The 27,927-nt window shown below is 38.1% G+C and overlaps 1 protein-coding gene across 1 annotated transcript; it reads right to left on the bottom strand.

Annotated features, from left to right (window-relative positions):
* Window positions 1–23,505, bottom strand: LOC148998729 (histone-lysine N-methyltransferase family member SUVH9-like). The gene is made up of 2 exons (XM_089141764.1): window positions 21,076–23,505; window positions 1–505 (listed from the first exon to the last, which is right to left on the bottom strand). Exon 1 carries the CDS (start codon window positions 23,134–23,136, stop codon window positions 21,181–21,183), a length of 1,956 nt encoding a protein of 651 aa, XP_088997890.1. The 5' UTR covers window positions 23,137–23,505; the 3' UTR covers window positions 1–505; window positions 21,076–21,180.
* Window positions 23,506–27,927: the final 4,422 nt, after the last annotated feature.

The following is a 27,927-nucleotide window of genomic DNA, read 5'->3' as shown; positions in this document are numbered from 1 at the left end:
CTGATATGTAACAGAAACAACAAATTAATCTTGGGAACGTTACCTGCAATCATCCATCCATTTCACTTGTGCTGAAATGCTTCTTTTACAGGCTAGTCTCCATCCAGTTTGGACAAATATGTACATGAGCAGATACAAGAATTGATCATTAATATGTACAAGCACACACATACATGGGGGATTGTAGCAACAACAAAAATATTGGGAGCTGATTTTCTGTCACAAAATCGATCAAAGGATCTACCATCTAGGAACTCCTGCTCAATCACTGACTAGACATTCCTTCTTGGCTAAATATATTCTTACAGTTGATTGGTCATTCACTTCCCAGCTGTATTCTCACCTTGGAATTGTTGACATTGTGAGCTGAAAATCTGCACCCCGTAATATGGTGACAACGGCAGTAACTGTGATGGATGATGGTGATGGTGATGGTGATGGTGATGGGTTAACGCCTCCTTGCAAATCTGAGACTTGAGTCAACAATTGCATCATACCTCCTCTCCTGGACAGAAGAAAAAAGTAGTTCAACCATCTTAAGCGTCCTAACTGTCCACTGACAAAAAAAGAACATAATATATATATATAGATAGATAGATATAGTTGCATAGGAAAATTAGCCCCCCGCCCGGGGACTTTGCTTGTGCAGAAGGCATCTGTACCAGGATCGCCCTTGACAGAAATAATAGCATAAACATTTATGCTCAAATAATAAATAAATAGACAACCATAATTAGTGACTTAACATGAGATAGTGAAACCACAGAAATGAACAAAAGCTCCGGTCATTGCATATTTAGAACATTAATATCCAAGTATGGAAGTACGGACTTTTCCTCAGCCCAGGGGGGAGGACTTTCTTTTGGCCACCACTTCACCAGTGCCAACTAACAGGGAAATGTGAAGGGCATTTCTGGCCCCACCTTGCAGGGCGGGGGGAGGAAGGGAGGGGCGGGTGCCCCTCCATTCTCTAATTTACTCAAACGAAAAAAGTTTCTCAGACAACCAATGTACTGTATGCCTACTCATATGGTTTTTTTTAGTTTTTTTTTAAATCTCTTCCTGACCAGTGACCATGTGTATCATACAGTTCCTTATGACAGTGTTGAGAACTCAGTCCTTAATTTAACATGAAGGCTAACAGCTGTCAAACAAGTTTTCAAATACAGCAATTGTTTATGTGAACTCAATGTTTTCTCCATTCTTTCGGAGGTATGAAGGTACTATCTAGATTCATGGGACGTAAATTATGACTAATACATAATGTAAACGTCGAAAATGCACTTAGGTAAGCAAATTGTTAAAACGAAATGAAGCTAAGGTGCGAGGTTTTGCCCTCCCCCACCGAAGGCTCTCTCATGCTTACAGCCAAGGGTGTTAAAACAGTTGGTATCAGTGTAAACAGAAGGCTTAAAATGTCCTTTTCTATTTCCCAATGCTTAAAACTGTTTAGTAGATTTTTGTTCTCATCTCTTTTGGTTTTTTCCTTGAAATAGATGCAAACTTAATATTTGAATTCATCATATTGTCATGTTTTTAGTGATTGTAACTTGTAAGGTTATACTTGTTTACATGTTTTAATTTTTATCCAAAAGGTTTCAATGCTGCTTAAGTTGGTATTTGTTTATTATAACCATGAATGACTTGACTTATTATTTATACATTGATCAGTTTAAACAGTCAGCATCAGTCTAAACACTATGGTTTTGTTTACCTAAAGAGTCTCAACTTGAACCAAAACCGAACCATTTATGATTCACGGTTTTGGCGTAAATGGCTCGCTTTGGCTTTGGTAAACCGTATCAATTTGGTTTTGACACCCTTACTTACATTACAGCACAACTGTAGCCATTGGGCCTAGACACTAACAACTTCCAAGAAAAAGTAACAAAAATGGGACCGTCTAAGCTATTTATCAACTCCCTGAGTTGAAAGCTTCCCACCCAACAGTTTTTTATTTTTACTCTTCCTAAACCAACCCTTTCTCTCATAAAGCAGCAACCTCATATATTCTGTTCCAGTTTAGATTTCTGGTTTTGGTTCCAAAATATTTTAACCAATCATGCAATCAAGCATGTCTCTTGCACCCTAAATTTGATAAAGAAACCTTACACCAACCTTCTGGACACTACTGACAATAAAAACTATTCTGCCAGGGCACTTATTTGAATCCATATCTTTCTGTTAAATCATCAGTTATCCAGTCATCATGGTGGAGGGCCAACAGGAGATGTAACTCACTTGCAGGGAGACAGAATCATGGGTTTCACAGTTATTGGCAGCAGCCAACAAAACAATTCATCTTCAATTTAAATTAATCCATTAGTTGAAAAAGCAAGACCTGTATTTAAAGTTGTAGAATTAGGACTCCTAACTGCAATGTGAAACCCAACTGGCTTAAACTCTATTCAACCCTAAAAGTAACATAAGATTTTAATTAACCAGCCTTTCCCCCAGACTCCTACATGTTTATCAACATAAATAAAATACTACTGAAGGAAGTAAGCAAAAGAAGTAAATAACTACTACTTAATGTAAAACTGTATCTGAACGATCAAGACAGTATCAACAACAGAATCGATTCTAACAACAAATTTTAGGAGAAGAATGATAAATGAAGAACGCAAGCCAAAAAAGAGCATTTTAGTAACTTGACCGCTAAATATGGAGGAAAATAGATTCTAACAACCAGTAAATCAAGTCAACATTCACAAAATGGGAAATTCAGTGTATGTGCAGGTCTGATTGGAGAGCGTTCTGTTCGGGGTCCTCTTTAAGGGTGTCAAATAACTCATAAATCCTTGAGGATGATCAAGTGGCTGGAACCCTCAAATTAAAATCATGTAGAAAAGTCCTTGTGATTATTAGCTGCAGAAAACTAGCATAGTACTGGCTGTCAATGGAGCGGAAGGAGAAGATAAGATATAGGAAAAGATTCAGGCTTCACACTGCAAAAGGTGCTTGGATGGATCAAACAGAAGCAGCCTTGATCACAAAAAGAATCTTCATCAACGGAGAAGAACAAAAGCAATATCAGCTTACAAAAACAACAAGCACCCTTGTCCCAGCTAAACGGTGTCGGCAACATGCAGCTCTATTTAAGGTCATACTAGATAAAAGGCTTAAGCTACACATATCCTTTCTCACCACTTCTTTTAAGGTTATATTAGGTCTGCCCCTAGTTTGGTTTGGTGTGTAAGGTTCAAGGCTGCTGCCTTGGTGCACAGGACCTACGACAGCAGACTTGGTGCTCAAGTTACTAAGTTTCTATTTTTGAAGAAGAATTCTTGGTGCACAAGTACCAGAGAGTTAAGAGTTGCATACTTTCTATTTTTCAGTTTGTTTCTATTTTCATACTTTCCTTTTCTGTACCTTCTATTTTAGACAGTTTTTTGGGTTAGTATATTATGTCCAGAAGTCATATTTTTCATTTCCTTTTTTACAGGACAAGAATACTTGTCTCTCAAGTTGTATTTTAGACTTTGAGATCTATAAATGAAACCAGCCTGCAATTCTAGGAGACCTATTTAGAATCGTAGGCTTCCTTCTTTTCTCCTTCGATTCAGCTACTGGTTTGATTCTTACAAGCTTGTATTCTAGTGTCAGAGCTCTTCTAATCAAACTAGTGTTCTCCCCACTGTTCTCTTCTGAAGTTCTTTCCTGTGCTAGTTTCCTTGGTGCACAGCCACTTGCTGCTACAATTAATGTACTATTAAATCAAGTGTTAGTGTAAACCGATCTTCCCTAACTATTACCCTTTTGAAGATCCCTGAACTTTTTATCGAATTCTGACTTGTTTTAGCCCTTTGTTTCTGCATTCAGCAGATTTATTTTTCGCATTCAACTCCGCATAATTACGCATTCAATTCTGCACTCTGCAGAATTTCTTTTTGTTATCTTCCTTCAAGTTCTAGGTTGCACACTTGTGCTACAGATTGTGCGATTTCTACCTCAGTTTATAATGTCTTCAATTACCAGTGATTCAACCATAAGTATTGCTGAATCCAAAGTGACCTCAAGGAGATCATGTGAATGTTCAAATTACCTCCATCAAACTCAAAGGTGGTTCTCATTCCTTGCTTTGGTCCCAAGCTGTTAATGTTTATTTCCTTAAAAAAGGTAAGCTTAAATTCATTGAGGCTGAACCCCTTGCCAAGACTGATAAATCCTACTCTAGTTGGGCCCAAGATGATGTCATCATTAAGATCTAGATGTGGAATAGTATGGAACATGACACAGCAGCAGCTGCCAAGGGGATATGGAATGATTAGCAAGAAACCTATTCCCAGGACAAAAATATGGCACGTATTTCTAGTATTTATGAAAAATTACTTAAGTTTCAGCAAGCTGACAAATCTCTATAGGACTATTACAATTCCTTCAAGGGCAAGATAGAGGAATTGAATGTTTTCAGCCCCTCACTACAGATATAGAGAAGCTTACGGCACAGCAGAATGACTGATGAGTTCTTTGGGTCTAAGTTCCTCGCAAGATTGAACCCTAAACTAAGAAAGCTGTCAAAAGACATCTCTTAGCTGATGAGCATGTCCCCAACCTCAGTGATTTCATACTCTAGACTCCAACAGATTGAATTGCCTAAAAGTAACTCTTCTAGAAATAGTTCTAAAGGAGAGAGTTCTGCTTTTACTTCTACTCGTGGAAGGGGCCGTGGCCATGGTTCAGGGGGAGTTAGTAGATCTTCTAGGGGTCGGGGTGTTGAGCAATCGAATAAGTCATCTCGCCCACGTACTCATTGCAATAAAATTGGACACTTGATTGAAGCTTGTCGGGCTAAGCATGGGAAGCCAAAATGGGCCAAGTAACTTGTCCATCATGTCATATTTAATGGTGGTACAAAAATAGTAACAACTAAAGATAACGTTTCTAGATCTTCTTTTGGGGAACTACCTAAGACTCTACGAGATTATGTGAGCCAAATCCTTCGTTCATCGGCAAAATATTGAAACCGCTGCTTCCACATCCATTGGTACTTCTACTGCCACTCTCTCTCATGCAAGTAATATAGCACTACTTGATTCAAGGACTTCCTCCCACAATGACTGGTAAGTCATCCCTTTTTAGGTCATTCCTAAATCCACTACTAAAGATTCTGTTGTCATAGCTAATGTGACTTTTCCACACCTATCCTAGGTTCTAGAAGCATTTCTCCAACACCTTCCTTTAAGTTGGCATTTCTCCTACATGTTGCTAACTTTCCTTTCAATTTATTATCTGTTCGCCAATTAACTAAATCCTTGAATTGTTTTGTAGCCTTTACTCCTAATTCTTCTGTTTTTCAGGATCATCACACGAGAAAGACATTTAGTGGAGGGCATTAAACAAAGTCTACTATCTAGATCATGCTACCCCAATTGCAACTCTGTCTGATGATGGTGTGGAACTGTGGATGCTTTTCAATGGCATTGTCATTTAGGCCATCTTTCCTTGGCTAAATTAAAATTTTTGTTTCCGTCTTTTAAGTCTATGTCTTGGTTAAACTGTGAGGCAAGTGAGTTAGGGAAGCATCACCGTGCCACCTATCCTCCAAACTCTATCCCTTGTAGTGAATCTTTATTTTCTTTTTCTTAAGTTCATTCAGATATTTAGGGTCCTAGCAAAGTTAGTAATAGGCATGGTTTTCGGTTTTTATGACTTTTGTGGACGATTTTTCTCATCTCATATGGTTGTAGCTTTTGAAGGATCGAACTAAGTTGTTATCTATAGTCAAGAATTTTGTTCATGAAATATAGACTCAAATTTCTTTACCTATTAAAACTTCTAGATCTGATAATGATTTGGAATATATGCAAAATGATATGTTTAGTTTTTGTAACTCTCTTAGGATGATTCATCAAACCATTTGTCCATTCCCTCCTCAACAAAATAAAGTGGTCGAACGCAAGAATCGTCACCTCTTGGAGGTTGCATGAGCTCTCTTACTTCAGATGAATGTGCCCAAGAGTCAATGGTGTGATGCTGTTTTGACTATGGGTCATTTGATTAACCAAATGCCTTTGGCTTTGCTTTGTGACAAATCTTTGTTTTCCGTTGTTTTTCCAAATGGATACCCATTTTTAGTGCCACCCAAAGTATTTGGTTGGTTTGTTTTGTTCACATACCCTATACTGTGGATAAGCTTTCTCCCCGGCTTGCAAAATACGTTTTTCTTGGGGTACTCACAAACTCAAAAAGGTTTTCGATGCTATGATCCTATTCATCAGAAACACTTTGTGAGTGTTGATGTGACTTTTTTTTAGAATACCCAGTATTATGCTAGTCCATCTTTGTCTATTGAAAATGTTGCTCTAAATGATGTTCCTTCCATTCCATCTTTAGTTTCTTCAACCAATAGTGCCCCTCAACAAGTCTACACCAATTGTATTACGGATAGTACAATTCCTCCTAGTGATACTTGGCATTCTTCCTCCGGTGGCTGTTAATGTTGGTCCTCTGTGTTTCCATCTTCACCTCTCCACCAACTAATTCTTCCACTAGAGACCCTCTTCAGACTTCGGATGACTTACCAATTGCCTTGAGGAAAGGTACTCGTACATGCACTCTACGTTTTAATATTGTTTACCCTATTTCCAATTATGTGTTTGTTTCTCATCTACCCCCCCCCCCCAACTTTCATCATCTTGCAATTTCCCTGTCTACCATTCATGTTCCAACCCAAGATAAATGAGGCCCTTCAAATTCCTAGCTGGAAAGCCACCATGGATGTGGAAATGATGCTTTAGAATCTCGTTATACATGGTCTTTGGTAGACTTACCCCTTAGAAAAAATGTAGTCCATTGTTGGTGGGTGTATATGGGTGTATACTATTAAGCATCATTCTTATGGTACTGTTGAATGAGCTCAAGGCTCATCTGGTGGCCAAGGGCTATACACAAACATATGGTGTGGAGTCTGTGGACTACTTTAAGACTCTTTGTCCTGTGGCTAGACTCAATTCAATCCGTATGTTAATTTCTTTAGCTATGAACCATGACTGGCCTCTTTTTCGGCTCAAATAAAAAATGCTTTTGTGTACGGTGATCGCAATGAAGAGGTTTATAAGCAGCAACCTCTAGGGTATGTTGCTCAAGGGAAGGAAAGTGCTCGTGTTTGTAAGCTCCATAAAGCAATTTATGGTCTCAAACAGTCTTTGCGAGCTTGGTTTGAGAAATTTAGCAAGACTATGGAGTCTTTTGGATTTGTCCAATGTTATTATGACCATTCTATTTTTGTTACACAAGAGGGTGACAATGTTATTATGGTAGTTTATGTAGATGATATTATTCTCTAAAGCAGCGATGTTGGGGCCATCAATGCAATTAAGGCACACTTATAAAAAAATATTTCTAGACCAAAGACTTGGGAAACCTACAGTATTTACTAGGAATTGAGGTAATTCATAGTAAGAAAAGAGTTAGTTTGTCACAGAGACCATATGTTTTGGATATTTTGGCAGCAACTGGGATGCTTGTCTCCAAACTTATTGACATCCCCATGGATCCTCAATTAAAATTGGGACTGGATGATGTCCATCACTACAGAAGTCTTACTAAAAAGCTTATCTATCTCACAGTTACATAGCGATATTTCCTATTATGTAAGCGAGTTGAGTTAGTTTATGCAATCCCCTAAAAAGGCCCATTGGGGTGCAGCGATGCGATTACTTAGGTATCTCAAGAGTGCTCATGATAAAGGACTTATTTATCGACCAAATTGGAGTATGGATTCGGTTACCTTTCCTGATGTTGATTGGGCAAGATCTGCAGCTGATCGTTGGTCTACCAGAAGTTATTGTACTTCCTTGGTGGGAATCTTGTGATTTGGAGGAGCAAAAAGCAATCTACTATTGTCCGATCTAGCACTAAAGCAGAATATAAAGATATGGCCCACAGCTGCCGAGTTGATGCAGCTTTGTTCCTTTTTGGAGGAAATGGGGTTTTTAATCTCTGCCTCTATGAGGATGTTTTGTGATAATCTTTGCCAACAACCAGTGTTCCATAAAAGGACAAAGCATATAGAGAGGTAGATTGTCATTTTGTTCGTCATGCGGTCAAGAAAAAAATTATTGAGACTCTCTTTGTGGGTTCTGCTGATCAGCTAGCAAACTTGCTCACTAAAGCTCTTTTTAAACCTAGTTTTCAGTCTATCTGTTGCAATCTGGGCATGGGACACTTATATGATCCAGCTTGAGGGGGAGTGTTAAAACTTGCACAAGGTTGGTGTGCATCGTCCAAGGCTGCTACCTTGGTGCGCAAAACCTACAACAGCGAGGTACTCAAGCTACTAAGTTACTATTTTCGAAGAAGAATTCTTGGTGCACAAGTTTTGAAGAGTTAGAGTTGCATACTTTCTATTTTTGAGTTTGTTTCTATTTTCATATTTTCCTAAGTTTCCTTTTTTGTACCTTCTATTTCGGACAGTTTTTTCAGTTAGTGGATATTGTCCACAAGTCGTATTTTTTATTTCTTTTTTAATACTTGTCTCTCAGGTTGTATTTTAGACTTTGAAATCTATAAAATAAACCAGCCTGTGATTCTAAAAGACCTATCTAAAATCGCAGGCTCCTACTGCTAGTTCTTCTCCTCTTTTCTTCGTCTCCGTTTTCTCCTTTGATTCAGCTATTAGTTTGATTCTTAAGAGTTTGATTTCTAATGCCTTCAATCTAGATTAAATCACTTCTCAAGTACAGGGGCATTTAACAACAAGCTGGCCCTTCTTACAAACTAATATAAAATAGGTCAAGAAGGAACAACTGTATGCAGCCTTAAGCCACCCCACCCCTCTCTTTTCTCCCTTTCTTTCTCTGCACAGAGGCACAAAGGAGGGGGAAATCTATTTATAAGATAGTTAAGATGAGGGATAGGAAGAGTAGAGATCTTGACCACGTTAGATGTATTAAAAATGGAGATGGTAAAGTATTAGTTTGTGAGGAGGATATTAAGAAAAGATGGGAAACCTATTAATCTAGTTTACTAAATGAGCATTCTTCAAGCACTTATGTTTCGGACGATTACACTTTTCACCAAGGCACCAATGTCCGAACTTATATACATAGAATTTCGATGTCCAAAGTAAAAGAAGCTTTAAGGAGGATGAAACTCGGCAAGACACAAGGTCCAGATGAAATCCCAATTGAAGTATGGAAGAGCTTAGGAATCCATGGACTAGTTTGGTTGACTAAGTTGTTTAATAAGATTATGAGCACATGGAAAATGCCAGATGATTGGAGGAGAAGTATTGTGGTTCCAATTTACAAAAATAAAGGAGATATTCAAAGTTGTAATAACTATAAGGGCATTAAATTGATGAGCCATACAATGAAATTATGGGAGAGAATAATTGAAAACCGTTTGAGACACTTAACTACAGTTACGGAGAACCAATTTGGGTTTATGCCGGGAAGATCTACAACGGAGGTTATTTACTTAATTAGGAGACTTATGGAAAGGTATAGAGAATGTAGGAAAGATCTTCATATGGTATTTATTGACCTAGAAAAAGCTTATGATAGAGTCCCTAGAGCGTTAATTTGGCAAGTACTAGAAAAAAGAAGTGTTGCAAGTAAATATATACATATAGTTAAGGATATGTATGATGGTTCGGTGACTAGTGTTAGAACAGTGGGGGGACAAAGTAATGAATTCCCGATAACAATTGGGTTATATCAAAGGTCAACTTTAAGCCCATATCTATTTGCACTGGTAATGGATGAATTAACCAAAGACATTCAAGATGAGGTCCCCTGGTGTATGCTTTTTACTGATGATATTGTGTTGATTGATGAGACCCAAGTGGGGATTAATACCAAATTAGAATCATGGAGAGTAGCTTTGGAATCAAAAGGCTTTAAACTTAGTAGATCGAAGACAGAATATTTAGGTTGTAACTTTAGTCATGATCGGACAGATGATGAGGTGGTGATACTTGACGATAAAGAGATTCCTCAGAGTGATTGTTTTAGGTACCTTGGTTCAATCATAAGTAAAAGAGGTGATTTAGAAGATGAGGTTTCCCAAAGAATTAAAATAGGGTGGATGAAGTGGAGAGGTGCGTCCGGGGTCTTATGTGATCGGCGTATTCCATTAAAGCTTAAAGGAAAGTTTTATAGGACCGTTGTTCGACCAGCTATGATGTACGGTGCAGAGTGTTGGGCTATTAAAAAGAATCATATAGATAAACTCAATGTAGTAGAAATGAGGATGCTAAGATGGATGAGTGGCAAAACTAGGATGGATAAGATAAGAAACGATCATATTATAGTTGGTCTGGGAGTTGCTCCCATAAGTGATAAACTTAGAGAAAGTCGTTTGAGGTGGCACGGCCACGTTCAACGGAGACCTATAAATGCTCCTGTACGGAGAAGTGATATAATCCATATTGAAGGAACTAGAAGAGCTAGGGGTAGACCTAAGATAACCTTAGGAGAAGTGGTGAGAAAGGATATGTATAGCTTAGGCCTTGTATCTAGCATGGCCTCTAACAGAACTGATTGGAGGGCAAGAATCCATGTAGCCAACCCCATTTAGTTGGGACAAGGCTTGTTGTTGTTGTTGTTGTTGTTGTTGTTTCTCTGCACAGAGGCTGCTACTGTGTCTTAAATACACAAACGGACAGTTGCAAGAGCACAACTTAATCATTGCACCCACATGAAGCTTGCAAACTTATTCAGAAAACTCAAAAACAGATGTTTACACTAAAGGAAAGGCCTAACTCAATCTTTAATGAATAAGTAACCTAAATTGACTAGCAAGCTGAAAACACCAAGGAAATAGATTCTAACTGGACTGGATTTATAGAATCCAATCCTGCCTAGCTAAAACATTACCAAAAAAATTATCTAAATATGCCTAGCCTCTACCCATATTATAGGCCCACTAAAGCAACACAGTACATATAAAATCCACCAGATAAAGGCACCGCACAAACATAATGCAACTTAAAGCTTATTTCCAATGCCTATTTAGATGATTTTAACACATAATTACCAGCTTATGTCAGACGAAAAACCTAAGTTGGGCAGTTCCATCTCAATTTGGGTTTCCGAACCCAATTAGGCTTGTCCAGCAATCCGAATGCAACTACATCAATTCTCCCCTAGAAATTGCTTGACACATCTACATTAATAAGAACCAAGGAAACCATCTGAGTTAACACACTAGAAAAGAAAAGACACTTCTGTCCAGCAAAACTTGACTGGCAAAAAATCCTTAACTGGAAGAAACAGCATCTCATGTCCATCTGATCGAAGAAATAAGTGTTCTCATAAGTCATAACCACAATGCCAAGCTGTCTTATCAAACAATGTCCATTCCAAGAGGATCGGCAAACCTTTAACATAGACATCACACTACTTAGCTTCAATAAACCCAACAAATTGAGTATAATAGCAAACATTGATCATTGATATTGAAATTAGTATTCATTGACCCTCCATGTAAGCATCTCTATCTTCAAACCAAGCCTGTGAATGCCACCTCCAAAGACAGCATTGGTCCAGTCCAACTACCACCAACACAAACTAATGTTGCATCTCACTCGAGTCAAGAAAATACTATTTTTTGGCACAACAAAAGTCTAATAATGTTGCCTCTCTCCATTACTGTCACTGCCAGCTACTTGATTAGGTTCATGATCACACACTCTGACTCCAATGGTACTAGGTTATTTCTCCATTATCTTCCAAAACAATAGCCATTTATTATTAGCAGAAGAAAGTCATAGCTGTCAAGGCAATGCTTTGGCGTCCAGACACCTCGGTTACCACTGTGATGCAGCCTTGACGTTTGACCATTTAAACGCCCAGATCCCCTAGGTGTCATAACAACTACAAAAGCAACAAAATGATCTGGACGTTGAACAGAAAAATGCTTGTTCCCTTGCATGAGAAGTACCATGGCTCAGCATGTGGCTTCATAGGTCTGTCAAAACTAAACCAAGGAGGAGAATATTGGAACCTATGGCTTGCTGAATGATTTACTTGGGAGAAGACTACCATGACTGAACTATCACTCTGCGGGTATGTGTAAAGGCCTTCTGAGTGTAGGGTGCTTCAGACTTTCTTCTACCAGATATTCCACCTGGCACTTTTATATCCTCCATCATCAGAACTCGACTGGATGGTAGTGCAACACTACTTTTGAAGGTGCAATTCATTACCAAACTATTCCATGGTCAAAGATATGCAACAAGATGACAAGATGGGGGTGCCCTCTACATTGGCTTCCTGAATTGCTGTATGATCTGAAATTCCCAGACCACCCCAAGGGCCACAACAGGGCTTACAGTTTGCTGCCCAACATCGCATGGCCCAGCCCAGCTGAATGGAATATTGGCAGAAACATGGGCATTTGGGTAATTTTTGGTACCCCTAGTTCAGTCCAAATTGATCTTGTTAAATGCAGACTTCTATTAGGAATCTAAACCTATTTTTATTTTGTTATTTAAATCAGTCCTTGTTATGTTAAGAAAGAGTCCTAGTCTAGTTAGGAGTCCTATTTATAGTGGGATTTCTTTAGTTGTCCAAATTTCACTAGAAGCTAGGCCTACTCATATTGTGTAATTTGAATCCTTATAGGTTAAGATAAGTGAGAGTCCTTGGTAGTGTAGGAAGGCCTAAATAAAGTAAATGTCATCTTTTTGGTTTTCAAATTTGAGTCCGAGTATGAACCCTTCTATGTAGGCAATAAATAAAGCCTAATTCATGCAACCAGGACAGTGTTGATGATAAAAAAAAATTGACTATAGGAGAATTGAGAGGAGTATGGAGGTTTCCCAGGGAGGAAACCTTGCGGCCGCCTAGTTGGGGTCCTCTGTTCATGCAATTTGTCTTCTCCAAACTCTATATTGGTAAGCAAAGCATCTCCCACACTTCCTGTTCTCTTTCCACCCATCAGATCAAACCTAAAACCCTTCCCTCATCCCTACAGCATCCCCTCCTTTCTCCCAAAACCCTATTTTCTTTATCTTCTAATCCCTTCCCCCAAGTCCCACTCCCTTTGGAACAATCACCTCCACCACCTCCCCTCGCAAGAATTTGACCCCATCCATCACACCAATTGCTCAGCCAAAACCCTAAAACCTGCACTTTAATGTCCTTCCATAGAACCCTAATTACCCTAACCTCCCATACCTAGAACTCCACAATCCCCTCACCCAAATCCCTCCCCCTCTTGGATTCTTCTTTCCCTCCACCTTCTAAAACTCCCTAGCCCAAGTCAAGGTTGGAGATCTCAATCTCGAGGGCAATCTCGCCCTACAGATCAACCAAGATCTCACTTGAGTTGGCAAGATCTCAGTCGACATATTGTAAATCTTGGGGGGCTCAACTTGAGGACCCATCTCGGGGGCTTTTAAGGTTTGGGCTGAAACTTGGAATTTAGCCTATTCTAGGCCTTCTAAAAACACTGGTGGTTAGATTTGGGAAAACCACCCTATGATTGAGTTTCAATATCGACCCTAAGTTTGAAATCAAAATGCTATAAGAATTAACATGCAATATTATAAAATGTGAAATATAGAGCCACTAATTGATATAACTAGAAACCAAGTGATAAGATACATCAGGTAACTTCAATTGTTCAGAATTTCATCCATATGATTAAGATACAACATCATCATTTTCAACTCTCAAGAATACAGTAGTACAAGCATCATAAGTCCATAAATCATAACTTCATAATAGAAGAAGAAGAGATGAAACCAATTAAGGCCCAGCTCCAGCAGTGCCTGATGTGAACACAAGGAACCCCTTGGCTGAAACCTCAATTAAGGACCCTAGTATGGCTCCAAGAAACCACCCTACCCCAATGAAACCCCTATTTGGGAGTATCTTAGGTATTTTGCCCCCTTTTTTAATTCTAGAATTATTTCCAGAATAATTCAGAATTTTATTTGTGTTTAAATTACTAAATTGAGTTGATTTTGGATTGGTTTAGGGAGTTTTGTTTTGATTCAAAGTTGTTTAGTTGAGTCCTTAGTTATCTTAAATTGGCATGTGCTTATTTAAATTTACTTAAAGTCTAATTTAGCAAGTGTTTTTTAATTAGCGAATTCCATATCAAGAGTCCTTGTAATGAGGTGAGATCCAAATCTATAAAGGAACCACACCTAGAGTCCAAGTCTTTAAATTATTTAGATTCCAACTCACGAGTTTTGGTCAAGTGATGTGATCCTTGTCTATTAAGGACTCCCACCGAAGTTAAAGTCGTTAGAAGGCTATACATAGCCAAGTATTCTACATGATTTTTGCCAGACTTGATTGAATAAAAATTTGAATTTGTGAAACACCAATTCGTGGTTCTCTTTCGGAGGGTCACGGTGGATTTCAAAGAAGTTTTTCAACCACAACCAGCAGCTATCCCAGGTTCACAGCGCCCATGACCCTAGTAATCTTATGTGATTGTCTAGGTAACATTGGGGAATGGGGAATGCCCTTTTGGCATTTCTGTCATAGGATACCAAAGGAGGCGGTATGGGCCGCATTCCTATGGTGCCCTTGGCGCTTTCCCTAATTACTGATTGACATATGTAAGGCACGTCTAGAAGTGTTTGGCTAGGTGACCTCATGAGTACTACTACCCTTACGGTAGGGGTATTGAAACCGGTTAACCCGTGATGTCAGTGGCTGGGTCCTGTGAGCATCAAGTAGGCCCACTGTCATCATGAGATGGTAGGGTTGCATATAATAGACAAGGGCTCATGGGCGCTCAAGATCGGCGAAATGACCCGTGAGATGACATGGAGAGCATCCTATCCATTATATGTGGATGACCATGGGGTTCTTCAAGCCTTCAACCAGCATCCCTAAGTACAGAACCTCCCCCACCCCTCCCCTGCCTCCTCCCAATCCCACAGCCCTACCCCGCTCTCTCCCTAACCTGCGCACCTAGGTTTTCCCCTCCCCTTTGCTGCGCACCTCAACAGCAGCATTCCCTCACCCCTATGGCTCCCTTATTCCCCTTCACTAAGCTCTGCGACACTTCCCAGGCACTACCCCATCTCTCCTACCCTACGGCTCCCCCATTCCCCTCCCCTTGTGACTTTATTCTTTCTTGCGAAAACAGCAGACCCACCCCCCCATGAAACCCTTGATCCCCAACCAATTTAGACTCCTGTCCCTCCCTCCCCCTAGGATCGCATCTAGTCCTAGAATCTAGTTCTATAGTTACTTCCCTAATTCTGCCTAGTGGTCAAGGAAAATCCTACACTTCATCTTCTTCCTTAGAAAATTCTGCAGATTTTAAATTTCCAAAATCTGATACTGTTTTAGGTTCTGATCATATTCTAAAGTCCAGATCAATCAAATTCAATTCTAAAGTTGCATAACAGCAATAAAACCAGTTCTGAAAACTGCAGAACAGTGAGCCAATAGCCTGTTCCTAGCCTGACGCAAATTCCCCCCAAACCCTAGTTTTAAATTTTAGTTAAAATTCAGACCTGAGCTATTGTTGCAATGGAATTTTCAGAGCTTTAGAATACCCTAAAACACCTTGAATAAGCCTACTTTGCTGAAATTCCTGGGCAGCCCTTAGATTTAGGAAAATTCCCAAACTACCCTTACCCTAAATCTGGGTTTACATCAATTGGTATCAGAGCTGCAATTTCCAGCAACTCAAACCCCCAATAACATGAACCAGTAGTAACAAAAGCCATGGAGGAACAAACTAGAGACTACTTCCATTCTCATCATCGTATCTACATGGGAACTCCAAGATGAGATATCCTACAAGTTAATAGCTCAGTCGTATCTAATATATCTTGACTAGATCTCGGTATACCTCACAACATTAAGGCAAATTTATTCTTTCCACTCAATTTGGCTTTGATTCCAACCCCAACAAAGTTCACCAAATCAGTGGGACCTTGGTAAAATTCGGTTTTTGGACTACCAAGTTGCCCCTGAAAATGAATTCTCGAACCATAAGTATAATAGAATGTACATTCTATCACACAGCCCTAGTCTCCCATTGTTCACCTCCCAGCTTCCTCAATCTCTGGATTATCTACCAATCTCTCTCTTTCTCTGTGTCTTACTAAGCACTGGTTACATACTCTGGGATTGTTTACACCACCAAAACCTTCTCATCCCATTCAAAATCAAATCGAGTGGCAAAAGAGTAAAATCTGGCAGCATATGCAACTATCAGACTTTCTTATCCAAAGTGTGCAAACTTGATGGGTATTTGCCGCTAGTAGTTAGTCACCAAGAATCTCCAATTCATAGCCTAACTCATTTCAGTCCAAAAAGTGACAAACCAGATGCTTCGAATCCAATTCTGCCAATTTTATATCCACCAGATTCAAGACACTACCTCCAGCTTAGCATCCGCAATAAGATCTTTCCAACCTCATTCAACACGTACCATCTTAAATATATCTCCAAACTGTAACCTATATGATGTGAACACAAAATATGCCCCCAATCAAACCAGAAAGTGAGGCCCTCAAGGGGGGCTTAAAAAGGCCTCTTTAATCCGGCCGAAACCCCCTTGGGGAGTAATTTGGACATTTGCCCCATTTTGGAGAGTTGGATTTACTTCCAACTTAGAGTCTATGAACTGCAGTCTTCAGGGTTTGTTTGAGTCAATTTGAAATTGTTTTGGATAAGTTACTTGTGAGTCAAGTAAAGCTAAAGGGTCCAGTTGAGTTAGGATAGGTTTCCTATCTCATTTAGTTAAGTCAGTATTTTAAATTCAAGAGTCCATGTTAGTTTGTAAACGAGTCCTTAGCAGAAGGGACATCCTAAGTTTGAGTCAGCGTCTGCTTTCCCAGGCTATAAATAGCCTTTCTTTGTAATTTGATTTCAGTTTTGATGATTAATTGAATTGTTGAGTAAGGACCAAGGTCTCCTTCATTGAGTGGGCCTTGGTTGAGTGTTTGTGTTTGAAATTATTCTGTTCATCGTCATCTTCTTCAACTACAGCAGCTTCAAGAGATCATTCCTGCACATAGAACAGCTTTCCAGGGCCTTCCCAAGTAAGTTACAAGCTTCTCCACCCCTCCCCCTTGCTCACGCTACCCTAGGAAACCCCTCCCCTGCAACTGTAACCCTAACAGCCCCTTCCCTCTCTTATCTGGCCTAGAAAACACCCTCCAACCAATCGCAACAGTCCCCTCCGCCTTCCCCTTGTTTCCTTTGCTGTTCCAGCCCCTTACCTAGTGCCCGAAACCCTTTCTTCCCCCTCCCTTTCCCACAGCCTCCAGATCCTATTTCACATAGGACTCCCCTATTCCCTGGTCAATTCAAACCCTATCTACCCTTGTTAGAGTTGCCCTAACGTGCTGAGTCTAGTCCTAACCTGTTTCCCCTAAACAACCCCAGTTCTGGACTTTTGAAAAACCCACAATTTGTCTTCTTCGTGGAGTAAATATGCAGAATTTCAGAAATGGCAGAATTCTCTCAAACAACCCTACTTCAGCCCTACACCTCTAAAAGTGTTTCTGGACTACAAAATAACAACTGCAGTAGTTCTAATCTGCAGAACCAGCAGCCTGTTCCCCAATACCCTAACCCTAACTACACCAAGTCCTACTTGGTCTAGGTTTGATTTCTCAAGTCTGAATTTTAACTCTTATATATAAATTCAGATCTGAAACTTCAATTTCAGCATGCCTGAGCAGTGTTAAAACCCTATAAAACCCTCTGCATATTGCTGGAATCATCCCGGGCAGCCACCTAATCTAGGGAGTACATCACTATATCCCATAAAAACCGAGGACATAAACTTTAGCCCCTTTTTCAGCTCCATAACCCCATAAAATGATGGAGCCCATGGTTGTGCAAGATGTGGCACTGGTGAACCAGGAGACAGGCCTTGTGGAATGGAGTTGGAAGAACCGTTGGTGCTATATATATAATTGGGCTGCGGTAATTTCGGAGAGATGGGTAGAATCGGAAATTGTAGGGGTCATAGTACAATGTTGGAAGAAGAGAAGGGCTTTTTTGTAAAGAAGTCCTGAAGTATGATATAGAAGAAAATTAAGACCTAATAACATGTTAACAGTGGGTGGTGAATCATGTTTAATATAGACAATATCAAGAGAAAAATGAGGAGTATATTGTTTACAATGGTTACGAAAAGATAAAGTAGTTGGTTTTAATTTATGAGTGTAATAGTGTGGAATTTGGTCAATCCCATAACTAAGTGTAGTTTTAGGATTTTGTATGGGTTCTTGGTCATCATCACTAATAAATTTTGGGCATAATAAGTTCTTAGTACATCCTATATCAACATGTGCTATAAGGAAGATGTGTTTATTAGAATGTAAAAGAGTGATTTGATTTTTTACTAAGAGATTTCGGGTAGTAAGTTTGGAAGAGCACTGAAAATCTTCCTGGGTTTGGGTTTTATATTCTGTGTCGGGTAAAGTTTGTTCTTGTATTGAGGCTTGAGTAAGAAGTAGTTGCAATGTGTTCTTGATTGTCCAGGAGTCATTGGAGAATATTATAAATTTGATCTTGTTTGACTAAAAGTTGTTGAAGAATAGAAAGAAAATATCCCCAATTTGAAACCAATAAACTTGATAAAAATCAAATTCAAAGATATAAATAAATATTCCTTAAAAAATAAATATAAAAAAAAAGGGAAAGAAAATCAATCTTTTATTCACAAACAGAAAACTAGATTTTCAGCAATAGGTAAAATCTTAAATTTTCTAACTGGAGTTTTTCTCAACTCTATTCCATGACTCTTTCTATGCTAAAACGTTGCTATAATCAAAAGAGAGGTGACTTCTCAATTTTTTATATTTAATCAGTATTTTTATTTGTAACAATTTTGGCAGCATTTGTACATACCAAATAAGGTATGACCAAAACATAAGTCCTTCAACATGAATCAGAGTTAAGCAATTTTGGATTTGTTGGAAAGCTAATTTTTTGTTCCTGTGGGTTTTTGGTCCATCTTGTGGTGAACAATGGGATGTCATTAGTTCCCCCTAAAAGCCTCCAAGACTCTTGTAAGCATGGACAGTAAAGGAGCCAAGAAAAATGGGGTAAGATATTGCAGAACTTGCTGCCTTTCTTCTAATCTGTTGGAGATCTTTAACAGGAAATTCATGTGTACCTATGTGATGAACAAGAAATGCTTTTCTATATGAGTTCTATTTTGGTCAATGCGACAGGGATTAGACAGTTCGAATCAACTAGGGAAAAATAGGATGACATACTATTGAGTAATTATACAAGTAGCCTGAAAATCATCATTTCAAAACTTGGATTAGAATCAATAATTCTAACTCACAATCGACTGCTGCCTGTTCCAAATAACCCTGATTCTAGGTTTATTCAGTCCAACTGAGTTGGATCATGTCCAGCTCTGCCTGAACAATTCTTGGCCAATTTAAGGACAATTAGATTCAGAATCAATGGAGATATACAATCTGATGGGTTAACTTCTGGACCTTGAAGAAAATATAGGATGACTTAATTTGATCACCAGAACTATGTTATCATTTAACTATAGTTTATAGACTGACCATATGTATCCAAGGAAGGCACAAATCTCCTCAATAGCCTCTCCAATAAATAAATAACTACATACGTCATTAACAAGCAACAGATACGACCAGACTATGTTTGTCAAAGCAAAGCGGTTGAAATTGTTTTGAACCGCTTAATTGATGCCCAATCTGCAAAGGAACTCCGAGGCCCAAAGTGACATAGAACCTATTTTTTGCTCCAAGGGAGTTGCCCCTACACCCCCGCTGGGCGGCCTCCCCGGACCCCCGCCTGCTCACCGGTGAGCGGGACCCCATGCTCGTCGACAACAGAATGTAAAGCATAAGCCATACTCAACATCAAGAATCAATGAATCAGTAAATGCCTAGGCAGACGCTTTGACAATCATGGTCTGATGAGATGAACTTATGTTTGTGTTCTTTTCTTAAATAATTTCTCATAGTTATGATTTTTGAATGCTTGTTTTTTGGGATAAATGTGACTAGTGAATACTTGTTTAGCTTATTATAAAAAGTAGTTATATTGAAAAGTAGTCTAAAAGTAGTTATATTGAAAAATTTTAACCCAACCGCTTTGGTCGCTTTATTGCCGCCTAGGCACCGCTTTATCGTCTAATTGCCTAGGCGGAGGAGCCCCAATCACTGTGGTCACCTTGTCGTCTTGACAACCATGGACCAGACACTACTAGATATGTGTGACCAGTCAACCCATCCATGACAAATGCAAAAAGATTAAAAGAACAAAAAATCCAGATATAAACACCACAGTTGAACCTACTTTGATATACAACAACTTTGTTTCTTTCAATTGTTCATACTTTAATCTCCATATCATGCACTTTCCATAAGCAGAGACCAGGTGTAGGTCTGCATACGCTACCATAAAATAGAACAATGAGGACCCCAAATATTTTCAAATGATAGAAGGAGATGTTTTCACTGTAAAATAAACCAAAATAAATCAATAGCATAGAGGAAGCAGTGCCGGTGACTTCATTAAAAAAAATTTATTAATTGCATTGAAGAGTAAAAGAACAAGGATTCGGGCAGTAAATAACAGGGTCAACTCCATGTTAAGCAAGTTACGTCATGCAGCAGAAAAATGTGTCCTTGACATTGATTGGCCTTAAATACCAAACTATCAACAGAATGCTAATAAAGGATGAGATAATGAGAAGCTGATAACTGGCAAACATTTCAGGATCACAATCACAAGTGCCTAATTGTAATGCAAATACTTTGTAGCCTGAACTCAAGGATACAAGTAACAAGGACCCATCAGGAAAAATGAGAGATCAAAACAAGTGATGTGTAAACAGTGACCACAGAGCCAGTAAGACCTGCCTCTCAGCCCTTCTATACTTTCATCTCCACAACAAACGAGCTGTTCTATAAATTGACATAGTCAAGAAAATTTACCAGGCAAAAAAATGTAGCTAATGAACAAAAAGAACAACACAAACTAAAGGAGACATGAACATGTACCACCGTTCATAAATTTGTTAATAAGCATTGGTAATGAATTAATAAGATCAACCAAAAAAGAAACATTAAGAAAAATCATACTGCTAAAATACAAAATATAATTCTACAGTCTCAACAACAAATCAGAGCATTACCTTTAGGGGAAGATAACAGTTAATCCCAGAAACATCTCAACGCATCATTTTCTCAAAATAAAAAAGATCTGCAAAATAACGAAAACTCCCACCCCTGCAGAATGTTCAATTGCAAATAGCAAGTTTTCCTGTCCAATCACAGGTCACTCCATAGTCTAGGCTGAGCTCTCGTAAAGGTGGGATGTTTTCCAATGCAAATAGCATAAGATGTGGATACAGTATATTATGGTGATCATATAGTACAAATTGCACCATGACATTAGGGCTTGAACTATGGCTGAAATAGCAAGCAACATTTCTCATTGCTGATACATCCATTGCAAAATCCAGAGGAGGAATAGAGAGATACGGCGGCCTTACATATTCAGGGAGAACTTGAGATAAGTCCCCCCATTCCATCCATCTCTTGGGAAAACGACTAGGATAGACCAAACTATCACCATTCATTGTAAATAATTCCACTTGTTCTCTGGCAAGCATAACGCCACTATATTCACAAATATAGGAACCAGCGTGAATCAAATCCAAGGATCTAACTCCCCAGCCTGTTTCCCTTGACCTAAAAATTTCCAACCGATGCTTCAAACCCTTCTGAGTCACACGATTCCGGCAATTAGGTGGGCAGCGACAAAAGCTACCACATTCAAGTATCAAAGGCTTCCCCCTCACGAGAAGCCCATTGCGATCATAAGGAAACTCTCCACCATTTCTCTGGGCACAAAAGCAACCAGAGGAACAACCAGAAACACAATCACACCCGATGCTATTACCCGTATGCTGAAATGCAAGAGGAGGGAACACAGGCTTCACAAGATACTCATAGAGCATTGGGTCGTGATCAGAATCGATGTCATTGAACAGGAAAACAGGCAAACTTTCCCTCCCCTTGGAGATATCAAAACTGAGATAACCAGATGGCCTGGCTTCCAAAGGTTTTATCCTCAGATTCTCGGCTAGTTTCAGCAAAACACTGCCCATTTCAGGTTGGTCAGCCATTCTCACAAGCTTATATTTGTACACACCAAAACCAGACTTACCCACGTCGAACCAGCAATCAGTAATTCGATATAGACCATCATAAACATAGATTTTGCTGGTAATACTTCTGTCATATTTGAAACCCCGAATAACCCGTATCTCAATCCCATAATACCTGCTCCGCTCCAACGCAAGATTGCCTCCTTCAAGCTTTTGGTGAACACACTGTCTCGCAAATTGTTTATCTTGTCCACCTTGACCTGTATAGATTATCACATCACCTGCATCTTCATCATCCTCATACCCACCAGAAACTACAATGCTCGTCGCAATCGGCTCTCCATTAGAACTCTGACTTGCCGAGACATAATCGATTCCAGCTTGAAGCTGCCCATGCAGTCCAATCACGCACAACTCCATCCGGAAAAAAAACACATCGCCAACGTAAATCCCAGGAATCGAACCAATTATCCTCTTGTCCCTATTCAGCCAAAGACCCCTGTTCCTCATCAACGAAGCAGCTCTCAGATCCCCCCTTACTCTCTTCCCATTAGGTTCCCTTTCGTCTTCCGCCGTAGAAATTATCCGCAGAGAATCATAAAGCATCCTCGTCCGCCGAACCAAATCTCGAAAGTACCTGGCATCCTCAACGCCAAGAGTAGTAACCCTAATCATCTCCCCCGACCGTTGTTTCTTATACTTTACGACAGCCGTGGAGACGCTATTTTGCTCCGGCCGAGGAACAATAGCAAGTGAATTCGGATCCACAACCGTCAAATCGGAATACTGTTGCAGTTTCTTCGAGAAAGCAGACTGAAAAAGCTGCGAAATCCTGTAATATTCCGAATATACATCATTTCCCTCTGCAGCAATTTCTGAAACCGGAGAGATTTCTTGGATAACATCGGAACCAGATTCAGGGAAACACTCAGGGTCAGGGTTAGAGTAAGAACTAGAATTAGGATTTGGTGTTGAGTAGTAGGGTTCTTCGTACAGGGGTTCAAGCTTGGGTTCCACTTTCGGGGTAACAATGTTGTGGTCAGGAAGAAGATTCAGGTCCAGAAATGGAACTAAAGATCCCATCTTGCCTTGTTCCGTTGAAATCTCAGGAAGAAAAAAAAATGCAACAAAGCAGTTGGGTTTCTCAGACAAAACAAGCTAAGATCCCATCTTTGTAGAAATCTTACCAAAACAAAAACACAAAAATATCTTGAAATGAGCAGTTGGGTGTCTCAAGAAAGACCACATCTCGTGCTGGTGTAGCTTGTGATAGAAATCTTGCAAAGAAAATTTTGGTGAAATAGTTAGTTGCAGAGCTTGGAAAGTGTGGCCATGGCAGATTTGCCCTCTTTTCCGCTTTTGTAACTGAAAAAGCAAGGTGAATTTTGTGAATGAAAAACTCAAAAACCTAAGAACCCAGTTAAGGTGACCATGGAGAAACACATGAGGGAAAATCTGATCTTTTTACAGTTTACAGTAAGAAATGTGTATCTTACGATTTTAACCAATGGAAATTACGAATTGATGTTGTAATAAGTGGGGCCCACAGTTGGACAAATGTATAATCGACGTAAGCGTTTGGGTTGACAAGTGTCGTTGCGCATTTACTAAAAGACCCTTTGCTTTCCCAATGCTCCAATGTAAATTTTCTTTTTGATTTATATTTAAGTTTACGTTTGGCGCTAATAGTTTTTCAAAATTTTTTGGGGGGTTTGGTATCTTACGTCAGCTGTCATGCCTTCCTACGTCATTTCCTTGACCATCTAGCTTCTAATAAAGGATTTTCTGCTGCTTTGTTAAATTATCTATTTTCGTCTACTCAAGTACAGTGGGGCCCACCTAGAGAAAACAACGGTCCACCCATGTTCCCCCCACTGGGCCATCTCGGGCCACCCGCTACCAAATTCCAAGAAGAATCGGAACACTTGGTATATTGCATACATCTCGAAGATACTCAAATCCAACGGTTGGAATTTATTATATTACAAATGTTCCTCGGTACAAACATTGTAATTTTAAAATTAAAAAAATAAAAGCCATATTTATTCTTGCTTAATTTTCTTTAACTACGTTAGTTTATAAAAGTGAGGTGGAAATGAAGGGTGGAAAAAAAACACATGTAAACCCCAGAGGGAGAAAGAACGGAAAAGAAATAATTTTGTGAAAAAATGATAATAGTGAGTCTCACTTTTTACTTTTTCAAACTTTTTTTACAAAGTCCCCTCCAAATTTGTGGGGTTTTAAAAAAGTTTCGGGTGAAAAAAGTTAGTTTCTCACCTCATTAGATTTCCTTGACTCACTTTTCCATTCTAAGTAAGTAAGTAACCAAATAATTTACACTTTTGAAATTTAAAAGAAAAATAAGAAAATTGTGTTTCTTTAAATAATTTTTTCCACCCCACTTTTATTCCAGTAAACAAACATAGCCTTAAGTAATCAAAAACTACTTAAAAATTAGTGGTGATTGTTTTTTCCCTCTTTATTTTTTTTTTCCCTTCAAAAAGTGGAAATAGATTTAAAGATAAAGAAGGGTAGTTTGGAAATTTTGAAAATTTAATATATTTGATGTATAATCTATAACATCAGAAAGTAAACATCATAGATTAAATTTCAGGGTTTACTATGGTAATAATAGTAAACAAATTTAGGGGTATATATATAATTTACTCTAAATTTTGATGGTCTATCAATGCCAAAAAAGGATGTGGGTTATGTGTACTTTTCTATTTAGTAATCATATATGGCCCATCATTTTCAATCTCTTGTCGCACCAGTTGTCACAATTTAATGGGGGAAAAATCATCTGTTGTGCGCAAGCACTATTATACTAGAAAAAGTTGTGATTAAAGGCTTAATTTTAAATTGAAAAAATACTTAATAATCGTCTAGATTTTTTTGTTTTCTTAGCCACTTATTTGATATATAAGTGCACTACTGTGCATAGTAATAGATTTTCCAGATCTAATGATTTCAAATATAAAAAAAAACACCTAATAAGATGTTTTTAAAAAAGTATATATATACTCAAATGGATTTATTTTGAAAATAATTATCAAATCTCTAATTTAATGTTAATTTTTCTCACTCAATTAATATTTTATTCTGAACTATACAAATTACCCTTTTAACAAAGCCTTTTTTTTATACACCTACAATTCATTTATTTATTTCATAATTTTATTCTTAAAATTTTGTTACAAAATCTCACCTTTAAATTTCTTTTAGTAATTTACTCCTAAAAGCTTCTTCTTTAAAAAAAATTAATCAGGATTTAACCAACTTATTAAAAACGAATTCTTAGGAGTAAATTATTTTAAAAAATTAGACAGAAAATTTACTCCTTTTTTCCTCTTTTTTTTAATAATTTAAATAAAATCATCTATTTTAGGAGTATGAATTTTAAACTTAAAATTATACAAGTAATTTTTAGGAATTAAATTAGGGGGAAAACAATGTTCTCTATAAAGGTAAGAAATAATAACTGAAATGTATATGTATAAAGAAAAAGTTATCAAGTCTAAGAGGCGGCTATTCGGAAGAGATGATCTGATATTTTTCAATGATCCCCCACAGGAAATGACAGACATCCTTAGAGAGGATTGTCTCATGAGTTGTGCTTTAGTTTGATTTGTTTGTTTTTTTGGTCTTTGACCCCATTCTGTAACCAAAAAAAAAAGAAAGAAAAAGTTATTAGAAGGGTAATTTGAATAGTTTAGAGTAAAATAATAGTTGGATGAGAAAAATTAATAGTAAATTAGAGATTTCGTTGTTCTTTTCAAAAAAATCCATTTGAGTATAACTTTTTTAAAAACATATTATTAAGTGAATCTCTTAAAAAAAATCAGTTGATCTAAGAAATTTGTTCTTTATGGATGAGATTTAATCGACTTGATTTAAAAATTTAGATGTAGCAATTAAAACTAATCATATATAACATTGCTCAGTGTAATTATATTGACATAATATCATGTATTAAATGGTTCTATGGTTTATAAATGGTTTTCAAATAAAAATTGGATACCTGACATTGTTTTTTATCTTTTTCTTTTCATTTTTCTTTTTTTTTTTTTGGGGGGGGGGGGGGGGGGGGGGGGGTGGGGTTGAAATGCCCCGGCATTCAAGTCTCAAAATGCAACAATTCATTGGAAGGTTCCTATACAATCAATTGTGAAGGATCCATCCCTGAAAACAGGTATGATTATGGTGCGATGGGACGAGTTTTGCGTGGTTGTCCATGATGACTCCATGCTTGTTATACAAATCCCATTATGAATTCATTGGCCAAAGAAATTTGAGGAGTATCTCTTATGTTCAATAACAAAAGAGTTTACAAGAAAATAAGGTGGATAAATCCTCAAAGTTTTACACATTTTCAGCTTTAAACAATCTTTTATTGGAATTACAAGTCTCTTTAGCTCTACAAACAGTGCTTGAAAATCACTCCGGTACGTCTTGGGGGTTTGCGAGGTTCAAGTGCTCAAGAGAGCTTTTAGTTCTGTCGTCTTTAACTTTATTAGCAAGTCAAAAAAAACTGTTTTGTAGATTTTATTGCTCGTGGGGCTAGACTTTGTGATATTTCTAGATGGTGGTGGAATTGCCTCCCTTTGTTTATGTTTGACATGTCTTTTTCTGCCTCCAGGCTTAGAGAGCCTAATATAATTACATTATTGGACGGGGAAAAAATGTTTACCAATCCGGCAATTTCAAGCACCATTTTTGTCAAATTAATAGTGTTGAGATGGTGATAAAAATCACCTCATTTTCGGGCTCTCTTTTCAACTTGGGACCCCACTTTTTGCTAAGGGGTGTTTTTCTTTTATTTATTTATTTATTTGGTAACCACTCAAAAGTGGTTAGGTGTTAGATAATATTAAAATGGTATTGGAAATGAAAAAGGAGTTGGAAAAAGGGGATTTCTAGAGAGTTCCAAGAATGGGTTTGAACGAAGACGAAAAAGGGTCTCGTAGTTTTTTCTCTTGGTCTCTCTTCTCCATTGTTCCTCCCGTTAAAGTTCCATTGTTGCTCCCATTAAAGCTCATGCTTGGATTGAAGGATTTTCTTAAGAACTTGAAAGTAAAAAGGTATATTCTTAGATGTTTAAGTGGTGATGTTACCGTTTTGAGGTAATATTGTATTATTTGTGAAATCTTGTACCATTTTGGACATTGAAATAGTGAACTCTTTCCTCGTAGTAAATAATTTCGAACATCTTGGATTAATAAATCACGTTAAAAATATCTTTTGTTTATTTCATATCTTTTCATTATTGTGATGGTTGCTTGTGGTTATCTTCCTTTTATTTGCACAAAATCCTTGAATTATCTTCTTATTTATTTAGATTATTTGTTAAATTACTTGGTTTCTTGATTGGTTCTTTATTGCTATAAATAGCCCATTAAAATTCTTAGGCCCTCTACCGCCTATAAATCAAGAGAATCTGTGATGGGTTTTTTGGTGGATTCCAACTCCAACCCCCCTCTAGAAATCCGTAGCATCATCGAGGATATTTGGTCTTTTAAGGGAAAACTTTGTTCACATTTCATTTGGGGATGTTTGTTAGAGCTACAAATAGTATTGCAAATTCTCTATCACGGATTGCCTTATCCATGGCATGTAGGACAATTTGGCTTTGTTCCGACCCTTGGCTCCTGGATCTTTGTAACCAGGATGTCTTGTGTAATCCATGCCCCTCTTTTAAATGAAATTACTCTTTATCAAAAAAAAAAAAAAAAAAAACGTTGTTTTAGTGGGATGAGAGGTGACACCATTGCACTATATTTGAATAGCGGTAACATGTGGGTGTGCTTCTAGCACATTGGGAGACAAGCCTTTTGTTAGTAGCTTAAAGTCCTAGGTGGAAGTCCTAGGCAATTT

This window comes from Hakea prostrata, unplaced genomic scaffold (assembly GCF_041222555.1).
Source record: "Hakea prostrata isolate BN-2017 unplaced genomic scaffold, UWA_Hpros_2 contig_170, whole genome shotgun sequence".
Taxonomy (NCBI): domain Eukaryota; kingdom Viridiplantae; phylum Streptophyta; class Magnoliopsida; order Proteales; family Proteaceae; genus Hakea; species Hakea prostrata.
The sequence above is the reverse complement of the archived record's forward strand: the minus strand, read 5'-3'. Positions and strand labels throughout refer to the sequence as shown.